Source organism: Meleagris gallopavo, chromosome Z (assembly GCF_905368555.1).
Source record: "Meleagris gallopavo chromosome Z, MGAL_WU_HG_1.1, whole genome shotgun sequence".
Taxonomy (NCBI): domain Eukaryota; kingdom Metazoa; phylum Chordata; class Aves; order Galliformes; family Phasianidae; genus Meleagris; species Meleagris gallopavo.
This window is the reverse complement of record NC_139435.1, coordinates 8,580,320-8,594,880: the sequence shown is the minus strand read 5'-3', so window position 1 is coordinate 8,594,880 and position 14,561 is coordinate 8,580,320. Positions and strand designations below refer to the sequence as shown.

At 51.7% G+C, this 14,561-nt stretch overlaps 1 protein-coding gene across 2 annotated transcripts in view; it reads right to left on the bottom strand.

The window, feature by feature from the left end:
- Positions 1–213: 213 nt before the first annotated feature.
- Positions 214–14,561, bottom strand: part of CNTFR (ciliary neurotrophic factor receptor) — a 169,299-nt gene continuing 154,951 nt past the window's right edge. Inside the window, exons 7-10 of one of the 2 annotated variants that reach the window (XM_085213734.1) lie at positions 13,400–13,563; positions 3,236–3,416; positions 2,385–2,529; positions 214–1,393 (exon numbers count right to left, since the gene is read on the bottom strand). In XM_085213734.1, coding sequence (XP_085069860.1) covers position 1,393; positions 2,385–2,529; positions 3,236–3,416; positions 13,400–13,563 — 491 coding nt within the window. In that variant the 3' untranslated portion in view covers positions 214–1,392. Of the gene's footprint in view, positions 1,394–2,383; positions 2,530–3,235; positions 3,417–13,399; positions 13,564–14,561 lie in introns of those variants that run through there. The other variant, XM_085213733.1, reaches the window with a different exon arrangement.

Genomic DNA, 14,561 nt, shown 5'->3' with positions numbered 1-14,561 from the left:
CGGTTACTTCTCCACTACAGCGTGGATGCCACATGGGGTGCTGACAGCCATCCATGGGTTTTCAGGGGTGGGCACCCCACCACCATCCTTACACCTTCTTGAGGTGCTCTGAAGGCCAGGTTTTGTGCACACAGCCAAACCCACCCGTCCAGAGGGGAAATAACGCCCAGAGCTGCCAGTGGTCATGAAATGATCATTTAATGAAGACTGTCTCTCCTGGCGCGCATGTATGTGTGTGTGCGTGTGTCTGTGTGGGCTTTATTTTCTTCTTCCCTCCATTATTTTTTTTGTTTCTTTTTTTTTTTTTTTTTTTAATATATATACATCTATAAAAAATTCAAATACAGCATGTCAACAGTTGGAATACTAGGACGTACGGTATTAAATACTGCGCTCGGGTTCGGGTAGGGACAAGAGGAGCTGTCTTTACAAAACAGGGCCTGGGGAGGAGAGCAGAGTGGGATTGGGACAGCCAGGGACAGTTGGGGACAGGTCTGCGGGGCTCCAGCTCTAAGGGGACGGCAAAGCTATTCTTATTTTGCTGAAGACTAAGACAAAGATGTTGATGGAGGCGATTCATTCCCTGTATCCAACGTGGTTGAAAGAGTGTGGGGGCGTGGGGACGGGGTGGTGAAGGCTCCTCTGGGTGCTGCTGGGCGCTGGCTGGAGGGGCAGGCTCCGCGATGCTCTGCAAGGGGCTGCTGGGGGGAGCCTAGGCTTTTGTCGCTGTTTTGATCCCCTTTTATCCCCATGAAAACCGAGCCAGCTCCCGAATCCCCATTGCACTCCTGAAAGCCACCAGTTCATCCCTCCACCATCCCCTCAGAGGGGACCGAGCCCTCATCCTGCACCCCTCCAGCTTTTCCACGCCGTCAAGAGCTCAGGGGGGAGTGAGTCCGGTCCTCGGGGTGCCCCCTTTGGCCGCAGGTTGAGAGCATCCCTCCATCCCCATCCCCGTTTCCCGTCCCCTCTTCCGAGCGCGCCATCTGTCACCCGCGTCCCGGTGGCTTGGTGGCGGCGGTGGCACGTCTTTGGCGTGGCGGGTTAGCTGTATGAGCGATGGTGGGGCTGGCCCGCAGGATCCGGGGCTGCGGCATGATGCCCGGGCTCGTTGCGCCTTGCTGAGAGTGGGGACGGAAGCGGGTGACATGGGCACAAGTGCGTGTCCTCGCTCTGGGCTATCGGCGAGGTTTTTTGGGGCAGGTCCCCCTGGAGGGGGGATGGTGGCTCTGTCCTCCTCCGCAGCGATGGCGAGAAGCGTGATACGTCCTCAACGTGTGCAAAATCGAAGAGATAAAGAGACTCAAAACGGGCAGGGTGCGGAGGGAGTGTGGTGGTGGCGGTGGCGGTGGCTGTGGGAGGTTGTCTCCGCTGCGCTGCGACAGATGGGGATCTGTGATGAGGAAGAGAAGGGTCACTCATCCTCCTGCCAGCTAGCAGGAGTGTCTAGCTACTGACATAGCTCTGGGGATATGCTGAGCTGAATATGGCTTTTTCCCCAGGAAGAAATGCACACCTCCTCAGAACCCGAGCACACAAAGCCATCAATTCCACCTCCCCCTCCCAAATGACCCTGCTCTCTCACCACTGTCTGCATGACACCACCTCTCCCATTGCTACCTCTAATATCACACATGAGGGTGATGCACCCAGAAGGAAAGGACCATGAGAACTACATTGGGTCACACAGAATCACAGAATTGCTCCGGTTGGAAAAGACCCTCAAGATCATCAAGTCTAACCACAACCTAATCATACCGCCATAAACCTAACAGCTCTCTGCTAACTCATGTCCCTGAGCACCACATCCAAGTGGTTTTTCAACACATCCATGGATGGTGACCCAACCACCTCCCTGGGGAGCCTAGTCCAGTGCTTAACAACCGTTTCTGTAAAGAAGTTTTTCCTGATATCCAACCTAAACCTCCCCTGGCACAACTTGAGTCCATTTCCCCTCATCCTGTCACCTGTCACCAGTGAGAAGACACCAACCCCACTCTCACTGTATGCACCTTTCAGCATTCTCCTTCAGTATGTGAGAGGCTGTTTGGTGCACTTTCTGATGCCTCCTGGTGAGTGGCACATCCTTTATGCCCCATCTCTGCTGAACATGAGCATCTAAGCCCAACTCCTTTGCAAGCTTTGCAGAAAGTGTCTGAAAAACCATTTCCAGCTATCTTCACCAGAACACCCAATTTGGAAAAGCAGCCATGTTGGGTTTATTGACAAAGAACTGCAAGCAAACCCAAATGCCTCCTACCCAACAGCCGTCGCCCACAGGCTGGTCAGCGTCTCCTTCCCAACCATGCTAGAGACCCTGAGCTCTTCATGCCCTTCCAGCACCCAACCCCATCTCTCATGCCCCCCATTTGGGGCATACTCACTAAATAAAGAGGACACCATAGGCAGCCAAGACCAGTCCAGCTGTCCAACACACTGCCACGGCCCCACTGCCCACTCCAGCCCCCTTGTCGCAGATCTTGGTGGTGGGGGGCGGCATGAAAGAGGAAGTGCTGGTGCTCGTCGTCTCTGCAGGGGGGGAGAGCAGGTGGTGAGAGGAGCTGGGGCACCCTAGGATGTTTCCCACAGGAATAGGGCAGCATCCCATCCCCACACTGCCCAACCGTGCTACACTAGGGCCAAGTGGCATGGACAAGATGATGAGAATGGAGACAGTGTGGTCTATGGGACTTTCTGTTCTCTAACAGTAGACCCAGAGGGTTCCAGAGTGCCTGGCAATGAGTGTCCCCCAGTGCTTCCCAGCTACCCCACAGCTGGTGCCAGTCAGGGGAACCAGCGCAGGACACGCTGCCATCCTTCTGGGAAGCCAAGGGCTGATAACGTGCATTTGGACACGGTCCCAGCTCTTTCCTAGAAACAGAGGCTTGTTAACTTGGTGGCTTTTATTTCTAATTGGCATCACTCTGAGCGATTGTGTGGGGTCGGAGGTGTGGAGGGGAGATAGAGCTGGAGATGGTGGGGGGCAACACTCCAGCAAATAATAATAAATCCAGAGCCCTGTTGTGGCACTTGGAGCACCCCAGTGAGGAAGATGCCAGAGCTAGGTGTGCTGAGTCAGCACCTCCTGGGCCATTCCAACCAAGCAACAGGGCCACAGGCGCGTGAAGGCACATGGTAAAGGGCTGTGCCCTCCTCTGCCACACACCCCCAGCACTGGGGTCTCCATACCCAGGACCCCTGAGTGCAAGGGGTTTGTGCTGGGTGAGGGTCTCACCTATGATCTGAATCTCCGTGGTGAGGTGCTTGGGCTCCTCCGTCCAGGGGGTGGCATGCACAGCCACGCTCCAGTCGCTCCACGTGCCGATGTCATTGTCTTTGGCGGCCACCTGGATGATGTACTCCTTGCCAGCATAAGCATCTGTGATGGTGTGTGACGTCCCATCCGACAGCTCTACCTGCGGGCAGGTGGGGATCAGGCAAGGGAGTGCTGGGGATGGGAGGCAGCCAGAGGAGGAACTCCAGCAGTGGGAGGTATGTGATAATCAATGTGTTTAGCCCAGCTAAAGGGTGAGAAAGAGACTGGTTTATATCCCTTTTTTACCACCATAGGAGAAAATATCATCTAAAAGGCAAAGCAAGGGGGTAAAGGGCTGGGATTGAAGTTGGCTGTCCATAAATGGAAATAGGCAGTGTTAACCTGATATCCACATGTCCCCACGCATCCTCCAAACCAGACTGGAAATTTTTCTGGCATGCTTTGGGCCAGAGGTATGACTGCTGTGCAGCACAGGGACCCACAGGGAGATGCTCTACCTCCAGCTAAGCCAAGGGTGCAGCGAGTCCCCAGATCTGCAGAGCCAGAGTGGAGTTGCTTCCTCTAGAGGTCACCAGAAACTAGTAAATGTGTGGGCAGTTCTGCTCGGACGTGCTGGGAGGCGGGGAGCAGGGCAGCTGTGGCACTGACAGTCCATGCATGCACATGCTTTCAGGACTGAGAAGATGTTCCCTTGCCAGCACATCTCCAGCAACCCCACTGCTGGGCTTGCAGCTGTTTTGCTGAGAAGCTGCACAAGGATAAACTCATGTCCAACTGTCATTCCTAAAAAAAATGCCCTCTGTCTTGTTGTCACTACTCCCTGGGCCTCTGTTGTCCTCCTGGCCATGTGGCTGCTGATGTAGTGATTTAACTGCAATCTTAGTCCAGACCTTCTGGGGACATCTGATCCACTTGGAGATATGTCCTGATAGAACACATCTATCAGCACAGATCCACACCGCAGGGCCACTGGTGAGCAAACACACAGTACTGACAGCAGAGGAAAGCTCAGCACTGATACAACATGCCAGGAATAACACCAAGCTGCATCGGACTCCTGTGGTCACCAAAGGGACCACTGCAGGAGAGCACTGTGCATCACTTTGCACCCCTCCTTGAGGTTCATCATTAATACCACTGGTTTCATTTCCCTTCCATCCTAATTGTGTCTGGCATGGAGAAGCATGAGGCCACACAAACCCTGCAAGATCACGGACACCCCTTTGTGCAGCCTTCTCCTCCCCACTCGCCCAGCTGACACAAACCACCTTCCCTTGCAACACATGTTGATAATAAACATGTCCAGGGGGGATGAGGGACTGACACAGCCCATCTGCTCAGGAGGCAAAGGGGGGACATGGTGCTTGGCCTCTGAGCCTGCTGATGGCTTCAAGCCAAGCGTTGTGGTCCCAGTGGCTCTGCACAGCTCTGGGGGCAGGGACATCTGTGTCCATATGTGGAGTCCTCAGCGCAGAAGAGACATAGACCTGTTGGAGCACACCCAGAGGAGGGCCACAAAAATGATCCAAAGGATGGAATAGCTCTCCTATGAGGACAGGCTGAGAAGAGAAGGCTGAGGGAGACCTGAGAGCAGCTTTTCAATATCTGAAGGGGAGCTACAGGAATGAAAAGGATTGACTCTTCAACAGTGTCTGTGATTACAGAAAGAAAGAAAAACGGCTTCAAGCTCAAGGAGGGCAGATTTAGGTTGGATACACAGAAAATGTCTTTTACAGTGAGAGTGGAGTGGCATTGGAACAAGTTCCCTGGAGATGTGGTTGATGCCATATTCTTGGAGACTTTCAGGGCAAGGCTGGATCAAGATCTGGGCAGCCTGATCTAGCTGTGTAGGTCTCTGCTTATTGCAGAGGATTGGAATAGATGACCTTTAAATGTCCCTTCCAACACTAAGGATTCTGTGATTCCATGACATTATTCAGGGAAGTTGTGAGAGCATCTTTTGTGCCCAGTGAGCCCTAGAGCTCAGCCTCGGTCCACATCTGGGGTGTGGGAGCAGATGGTAGCTGAGGCTCCAGGAAACAGCAGCAAGGTGGGTGATGCTGCCAGGAGCAGAAGGCTCCAGCACAGCATCCCACTGCCCAGGGTAACACTGACAGCTGAATTTTATTAAGAACTTGGTTCAACAGCAAGAGAAAGATAGAGATGAAAAGTTCTACCTGGTTCTTGCTTGAATCCCAAAAACTTAAAAGAACTGAACAGCCAAGAGGGTTGCAGCATTGGGATGCAGCACAGTCAGTGTGCTGATGTGGCAAGGATGTCCTGACACTGCAGCTTGGCATGCATGGGGACAATGTCCCTGCCAGGGATGTGTGCCTTGGCAGCACTGCCTGGCTAGTGACTGGTGTGGTCAAAGCCATCACCCTGCTCCTTGCAGGGATATCAGAAAGGCAGGAACCCATTTTGAGAAATAATCAGCCCTTTTCCCATCTCACCTGCACAGCATGTTCAACATCCTAGCATAGATTTAATCCTTTTGTTATGCAAATATCACCTCAGCTTTTATACAGCCACTCCTAAGGTCCCCACTAGAGAAGAGGATGCTTTGCTTTCTCACTGTGGGCAAGAGCCTTTCTGCCCCTGTTCCCTCTCTGAGTGCTGCCTGTAGCCTGCCGCAAGCCAGGCTTTGTGCTCTCAGCTGCTCCCAGTGGCTTGGAGCCCCACATCTGCAGCACATCTGGAGCAAAGGGCCTTCTGCCGCCCGTGAGGTGCAAAGTTGTTACCAAATCCACAGGGGAGCAGGGAGAAAGGTGTGTGTCTGTCTCAGTGCTGCACTTTTTGGGCTGGACAGAAGGATACTGAGCCCTGCTTATCCCTACACATGGGGCATGAGTTCTGCAGGGGAGAGCAGAAGTACTGAGCCAGGGTCTGACCCACTGGCACAAGTGCAGCTGATCAGGGTGCCAGGTTTACGGGGTGTAGGCTTTAGTGCTGGAAGCTGGAGCAGCGTTTGGGATCATTCAGTCAGAATTTGTCTTTAATGCCTGGTCATCATTCTGGGGCACACAGCCCTAAGGCTGCTCCAGCACAGACACTGCTAATGCCTCAGCCAGGCTCAGAGGTCAGAGTGTGCCACGGTGCCTGTTCCCTGTCCCCCCACTGCCCTGCTGTTTGGTGTTAGGAAAGGCATCTGGAGTTGTGCCGTGACATTGCTGGGTGACACTGGGGAAATGAAAGGGGCCACAGCTGCGGTGATCACAGGATGTCATTGTCCTGCTGTGGCAAGGGATGTGACTGCAGCTGCCTGCACAGGGGAAATGTCTTCAAGGAGAGGCCTTGCACGGAGCAGAGATAGGCAAGACTTCAGACCCCAGTATGGCTCTGTGCTGGGCTTTACTGATTTTCCAGCCTGCTGAAGAGGCAAAGAACCAGCCCTCTGCTGCCTCTCATCCCTATGGCCAGAATTAGGTGCTCCCTTCCCAGGGCACAGTCTTGCAGGAAAGGGGCTTGAGCTCCTCTGCCCCAAACCAAAGTTGAATCAGGGTGCCCAGCAGAGACAGACTCCTAGCACCCAGTGCTGCACATACAGCACTTGAAAGGATAGCCTCAGCACCTGCTTTTCCTGCTGCCCCTCAGATGCAGCTGGTCTGCAGCTGAATGTTTGCAAATGGGACTATGGGGGCATGGGAATGCTCCCCAAGACCCAGGATGAAGCATCTTTCTTGTGGGATCTCGGAGGATGCTGTCCTAAGCTATTTAGACAGCAAATAAAAAGGGAAGGTGTAGGGTACAGCACCCATCTCCCCCCTTACATAGGATGTCCTGAAGTGCAGTTTGGGTTTTCCAAAAGGCATTTTGGAAGGGGGTATATCAGAGTGGGAACAGCTTTGTCATGGTTGATGAGAAAGTCCATGAGCGGATGCCTGTGTCTCAGCACAGAAATGCAGCAGCAGCAGCAGCAGCAGACAGGAAAACACACAGGTTCCAACTGGACACAGAAAGGGAGAGGCAGCGAGGACAGACTGGGGAGGACACGGAGGGATGGTTGAGCACACAGCATCAAAGGGAGAGGGAGAAATTCCTTAATCCGCATCCCTGCCACACAGAGACAAAAGTTGGAGGAAGGCTGTGCATGGTAATTTTTTTTTTGGCTGGAGGGGTCTGCATTTTGCAGCCTGCCTTTGTGCACCTGCCAAAAGTCACTCTGGCTGGCTGTAAAGCGCTGCCCAGATTAATGAGGGATCAGCAGCCAGTGCAATGCAGAGCTATTAGCACTGGAAAAAAAACCCACCAAAACAACAACAACAAAAAAACACCAGAGAGAAATGAAAAAGAGCCCTTGAGCCCCAGTAATTCAGCAGTAATTCAGCCTACAGCTTGCCTAGGGCAGCATGGGCTGGCATTCTGCAGATCTCCATCCCTGGGACAGTGTACACACCGAGCAGTGCCCATCTCTCATCCCATGGCTAACACAAGTTCAAAGGGCACTGTATGCACCCACACAGTGAAGCAGAGGTTAAGGTCGTGATTTCCCCCTGTGCTCCCGTAGCCTGTCCTGCCAAGGTGCCCTGGCAGTAAAAAGGTCACAGTGTGTTCTGCTCCCAGTTAAGCTCTATTTCCATTCTGTGCAGCCAGGAAGCAACTACTGGTGAACAGGGTAATGCAGTGCAAAGCTGATGCCTGGATGGTCTCCAAAAGGAGAGGACCTCAGCCCTCCCTGCCCTGCAGCTGGGCTTGGTGGTGCGATGTGCTGGAAGGCGGTGGAGAAGGGAGGAGTGGATGTCTCTTTGCATCCCACAGAAAAATGTGTTCGCAACTCTACTTTCCATTCCTCAGTGCCTCCCGCTCTCTGTTGTGACTCCTGGAAGGGGTTTTCTCCTGCTCCAAACCAGGGTTAACCCCGAGAGCTGGGTCACAGCAAGCAGTTGCTGCTGCCTGTGAAATGATGTCAGCAGGGGCAAAGAAAGGTTTTGTTTTCCCCCTTTTGTCTGGAAATCATTACTAATAAAAGAGCCCCCAAATGACTCCTCCTGTGGCACTGCGGGAATCAGTTTGGTTAACCCCAGACAAAACTTTCTCTCTCCTTCAGCAATAACTGAAAGGCTGGGAAAAGCGAAGGACTCTCCTCCCCTTGTGCTTCCTGCCTGCCAGCCAGGCAGTGGAGCAGCCCAGTGAGGTCTGAGCCATTGTCTCTGCAGTCACCCCCCAAAAAAGACTGCAGCACACAGCTCAGCCCCAGCTATTGGCTGGGGAGGACAAGTTATTGCAGGGCTCCTCCGCAGCTTGGCTTGTCTCATACCAGATGAGGCTGAATGTCTCCCTTCTGGCTTAAAATAAAGAGCATCTTTGAAAGCACAGCTGTAATCTCGTTAATAATGGGACTCTGTCTCCGGATGCGTCTTCCCCTCCTGCCAAGTGACAACTGTCAGAGCTCACTTTGCTTGCAGCCACAGGAGGATGGGGCTGGGATGCTCAGGGCACTCAGCACCAATCTCCAGGCTCCGGCTGCAGATGCATTTACCATGCAAAAGCTTCCTCCTACCACTGGGGCCAATGCAGAGGGACTATAGCAGATGGGACTCCCACCTCTGTGGCACCTCTGCTCTGCCTGTCCCACACCGAGCTGAAAGTGATGCTATTCCAGCCTCAACATTTCACTCTCTCCTACCTCCTATTGATTCCATTTTTTTAATTATTTTTTTTCCTCCCCTCTTTTTTAATCACTGACTTTGCAGCCAGGAGGGGAAGGAAGAGAAGTGTCGCAGTAAAAGCGACCAGGCATGAAGCTTTAATGGTGCTGGGTCAGGGTGACCTCCCTGCCAAGGCTGCCTGGCGAGGAGGGGAAATGCAGGCAAAGCAGCATGGGGATGCAAACAGGCACAAAGAAGTGTGGTGTCACAAAGTGACATTGCTGCCACCCCAAAGGGGATGCGGCTGCAGCAGGCGGTCACGCTAATTGCCTTCCCAGCTCCTTCCCTCCCTTTGCCCATCATGGGCAGTGATGTGTAGGATTAGGACATTCTTGTGCGTTACGTTAGCCTGTGAGAGTCATACATTAGGTAGAAGATGTTGGTTTGCTTGGGGGAGATATCCTTAAACCCACCCACACAGCAGACCTTGCACAGACCACTGCTCACGGCCACTTAACATCCCGGCATGGCATGAAGATCTCCCCTTGATGTTCTTAAGAAAGCTGTTTCCAGCCTTTGCAAATGCTTACAAACATGTCTCTAATGCTTCCAAAACAGAAGATGAAGGAGAAAACCCCACTGCATTATTAGCTTTAAACATCTCATGACCTTTTTCTGCAAATCTGAAGATGCACGGTTCGTTAACATTTCGTGTTGTCAGCACGGCCAATGCGTTCAATTAGACTTCACAACGGCATCTGCAAATTGCTGGCAACTCACCAGAGGAAATCCTCCCTTCCTCCCTTGGCTGCCAGTGCTACAAGTACTTCTGAGCACTGCCACATTCCTGCGCCTGTGCAGCAACCCCACCAGTGCTCAGTGCATGCCATCTCCGCTAGAAACAACGATGGAGAGATCCTGATCCAGGTGATACCCCTGAGCAGGAGTAGATCTGGTGCGTGAGCTGTGTCGGGCTCCCTGAAGTCACCTGAGACATCCCCGGCTGTGTGGGGGAGCATGTGCATGGCCAAGGACCTGCATGCCATAGCATCCACGAGTGTGCACACAGCTGCACTCGTGGGCAGCCTGCAGGCATGCACAGAGATAGCTGCTGTTGCGAGTTAACTGAAGGAGCCTGTAAAACCAGAAACAGGCTATTAGCAATCCATTAGGAAAGGGTATCCAGTTCCAGCCTAGGTAATCCATTAGAGGAACATCTGAGAGCATTAGGAGAGCTCGCTTGGGGCCAGGATGGGGCTATAAAACAGAAGAGGAAACCATGCTAATCTGGCTTGAATTACAAACTTAAAAGCAGGAGAAAAATAAAGGATACCCTGAACATTTAATGTTTTATATTTAGGAGACAGAACATGAGATTCTGCCAAAAGGAGAGAATGGAAAAATCTGTTTAGGCTACAAATATCTCATCTCTCTTCATGCAGGAAAGAAACTGCCAGCCCCTCTTCCAGAAGGGAAGAGCGTGACGGTGAAGCTGCTCAGCTTTCTGGGTGAGCTCGGTGTTGGTGGGACAGAGTGATCACCCAATGTGACACAGTGTGGTTCTGTGTCCTGCACAACTGGCAAATGCCTGTGCCTGGATTCAACAGAGCTGCTGTGAGGTGGCATGACAGCCCTGCTGCAAGCAGCATCCCGCACACGTGGACACTCATCGTCTCTCTGTGCTAATAAATCCCAGAGCATGCAGTAATAACTCTCAGAGCAAACTCCAACACAAGAGCTGCTAAGTGGCCTGAGCGGAAATTCATTGCTGAGCCCAGAGAAAGGGGGGGCAAACGGTGTGCTGAGGCTGAAACGCACCTTTGTGAGCACTCTGCCATGTCAGGGAGGGGAGAAGGGTCCCCACTGTGTCCCTTGCTCTGCACCTCCCAGGCTGGCTGTCCCCGGGGAAGATGCTGTGCAGTGATAGCTGGCTCACCCAGCAGCACTCTCGATAAGATCCACTGCTCCCACCACGGATGGCTTCATCTTCTGGTGCCAAGGCCTGGCATTATTAAAATCCTGAAAGGAAGAGCCTGGGAGAAAGCAGACTCTGATTGAATCAGGCCCTACAGTATTCGACAGCTCGACATCCATCTGATCCTATTAGTGCTCATTCAGTCCTGTCTGCTGAGGTGCTGTGCATAAATCAGCCCCTGTGCAGATAATGGGAGGCGGAGGGGAGGAAGGAATTGCAGCTTTTGCCAAGAAATACCACGTGCAGTGCGAGTATGGAGGGCTGTATCTCTAGCCAGTATCTGGAGCTGTCCTCTAGCCCTCTCTTACAGCAATGGACATTCCACACAGCACTCAGGAAAACCTTCACCTCAGCACAAATTAACACCTTGCTGTGCAAACACAGGTTTTGCTGCATTCTATCTCAGGACACCAGTCCCTATAAGGAGAGACCTACCATCAATTTAGGTCATGCTGAGCTGGTCTTGGCTCCATCAAGCCATGACCTTCCCTCTCCTGGACGGATTTTGAGTGCTCCTTGGGCACTCTCAAGATGCCAACAAGCAATGGGTCTAGAAAAGCAGAGCTTATAGAATCAAGAATCATCAAGGTTGAAAAGACCACTGAGATCATCTAGTCCAACCATCAATCCATCACTGCCATGCCCACTAATCACGTCCCTCAGTACCACATCTTGTTTCTTCAACACTGCCAGTGATGCTAAACTTCTAGGGCTCATAGCATCTGGCAACTCACTTTTGGGTGCAGACACCTAAATCTGCAAGGTATCCGGGTGGGCTAAGGGTGTCTGAGCACACCCAGGGGTCCCAGGGCTTTGGCGCTGCAGCGCTGCCATTCCTGGTGTTTGGGAGCTGACTGAATTAGGTTTTGCAAATAGTTCATCTGATGCATAGTGGCAGTTTTCCTCAAATCACCCATAAATCAGATTTTTCATTATGCAACCAGTGAGGTAGGGATTCAGTAAGCAAGGCTGGTACCTTGCTCACTGAACGTCTGCACTGGCTTACCAAGCAAATTACTCCCCAAACACACTTCTCCATCAGCCAATGACTGAGAAACATGTCCTACAAGAGGCCATGGATTAAGAGTGACACCACTGGGACCACTGTGCCCTCCTGAGATGGTGAGCTTTCCAGCTCTCAAGCATCCATACTGAGGACTGCTCCCACTCTGCAGCTTGGGAGGACAACTTTTGACTTCCCTTGACTTTTGCAGCCGGGGTGCTTCACCCAGTGTCTCCAACACCTCCATGTATTTCCCACCATGGCTATGCGCTGTTCTGTCCCCTTATGGGCTTAGCCCCAGCCCAATGTGCCGAGGCAGGAGACAGCCCATTGGCATGTGTATCATGAGGACCAGGCTGCAGCTGGGGAAAACATCAGCCTTTTTCACTACGGTTTTGTAAGTTGAAATAAGTGACTTTGCATTTCATATTTCCCATGAACTTTCCACCTTTTCCCACAATTTGAATACTTTCCTCCTCAAAATGAAAAAACTCTTCCAACCATGTGAATATCCAAACTCTCCCACTGCTCTCTTACTCCAGCAGAGTGATTGGCAGCTGCTCTCTCCCTCCCTTTGAGAAGAGAAGGGCAGGGAGAGACAAGTGGGAGAAGACTCTACCAGCACCTGTCTGGTTTTCAAAGCCATCAGCAAAACGTTTCAGTCTGAAACAAGACCTGCGCCGCTGCCTTATCAAAGAAAAGCAACTGAAAGAGAAAAACCCACTGGGATGATGATGTCTTACAGCGACACAAGCACAGCACAAAGCCTCTCATCCCCTTTTTGAGACGTTTTTCTCCCTAAGAAGAGCTGTCTGGCAGAAAATCCCTCTCAGCTCCGCATCTCAAGTGAGCTCCTTGGGGATGGAATGCTGGCTCCCATTTGTCTATTTTCTGGGCAAGATGCCTCATCAAGCAAACCACTGCCATGCTTGCCTAATTGGCTTTCCCCTGGCCCATCTTGGAGATGTCGGGATGAACCACACCAGTGCAGCAGCGCCTCTCATCCAGCAGCAGATTGCTTTCCTTCATAAGTAGAGCATGCAAGCAGCATATAGCAAAGAAGAAAAAAAAAAATCCTGTTCGTTATCTTTCTGCTGCTAACAAATGAAATCTGTCCTGCGGGCTGCCAAGGATTTCACTGACAATTTTTTTTTTAAAGAAACAAGAAATAAAAGTAAGAAATACGATAACATCATGGCAATCGCTCCGTTGCTGACTGTGCCCTGAGTTACTGCGAACGGTATTTTATCTTCGGCTCAAAATCTAAATGTGGCAGAGGCACATTTAAATGCAGTGACATTTATACTTTAAATGCGTTTTACATCTTGTTGGCAGGTTTTATATAGAACATATGTATGGAAAACAGATACAGGCCACGGATTAAAATGCAGAGAGGGGAGAGCCTGCAGAGCCATTTGTAGGCAGAATATGACTTAAAAGAAAGAGGAAGAAAAGGGAGGCGGAAAAATGAAGAGAGGAAAAGGGGCTGTGTTGACAGGGAAGTGAACAGACATTTCTTGGTCCCTGGCCACCCCATCTTGCTCAGCATCACTTACGTGCTGCCACTGGTCCAGGATGAGGGGCCGATAGCGCAGGAAGAACTTGAGTGGGAAGGACTCGGGGTCGGGCCAGGATGAGGGGTTCTGCCATGACACTTCCAGCCGCCGGGGGTTATTGGGCACGGGCTTGGCCACCACGCTCTCTGGAGGATCCGGCTTTACTGGAAGGGAAAAGAACAGCTGTTAAAGTCCCACTAATTGGATGCAACAGGACTTACAGTGGGGAGGTGGGTGAAAAGCCTGCCTAGGTGATGTGCTTTGGGGATAAGTCCAAGTGATGACTCATGAGCCTCAGAAAATCACCTTTTAGTGCTTATGGGTCAGGAATATCCTGGCTCAGAATAACCAGCACTAAGGAGATGCCAGCACCTGGACAGAACGGAGAACATCCCTCCTCTCTGCCGGTACCTGGGTGAGTGCAGGGAGCTTCTTGAGCCCTAACCCCATCTTTCCTTGCTCGTCCAGATGGCTGGGAGTCTGACCTGCCATCAAACCTACCCACCTCTCAGCAGGTCGCAGTTTAGGGCTGGGGATTCCAGGCATTGACACATTGCATGCAGCACAGACAAACCGTGTGGTTTCTCACTCCTGCTCTGCTTTTGAGATACAGGGATATTTTTTCCACTATCCAACAAGTATTTCAAGTGAATATTTATTGACTGTGCAACGTGTTCGGAAGTTGCTGCTACTTTAAAGTGCTGGGATCAAAACCCAGACAGGCTGTGATGAACAGTGTTGCCTCTTGCAGAGTCAGCTTTGCTCCTCACTGAAAGTCTGCCCAGATCTCAACAGCTCAGACTCTCAATTTGCAGCAGCAAAGCTCTGAAAAGTCTAAAATATGGGTTGTGCAGGGGCCTGGCAGCCTGGTTAAAACACTTTCCCTCTGAGGAGCTGTGCGTGGAGATATCCTGAAGCTCTGCTGCAGACTTGAGAGCTGGGAAGGTGAAGGATTTCCATGGGACAGCTCACAAGGCTCTCTGTGCTCACTAAGAACAGTGATGCAGATAGTCATCTAATCACTGAATCACAGAATAGTGCTGTCCTGGGAGGGCTCTCAACACTCCCAAAATCCACATGAAGACTGCATGAAGAAACTCTCACTTCAGCCTGGAAACCGCCAGATAAAGCAGTGTTCCTGCTCTGACCAGAAACTTGTGAA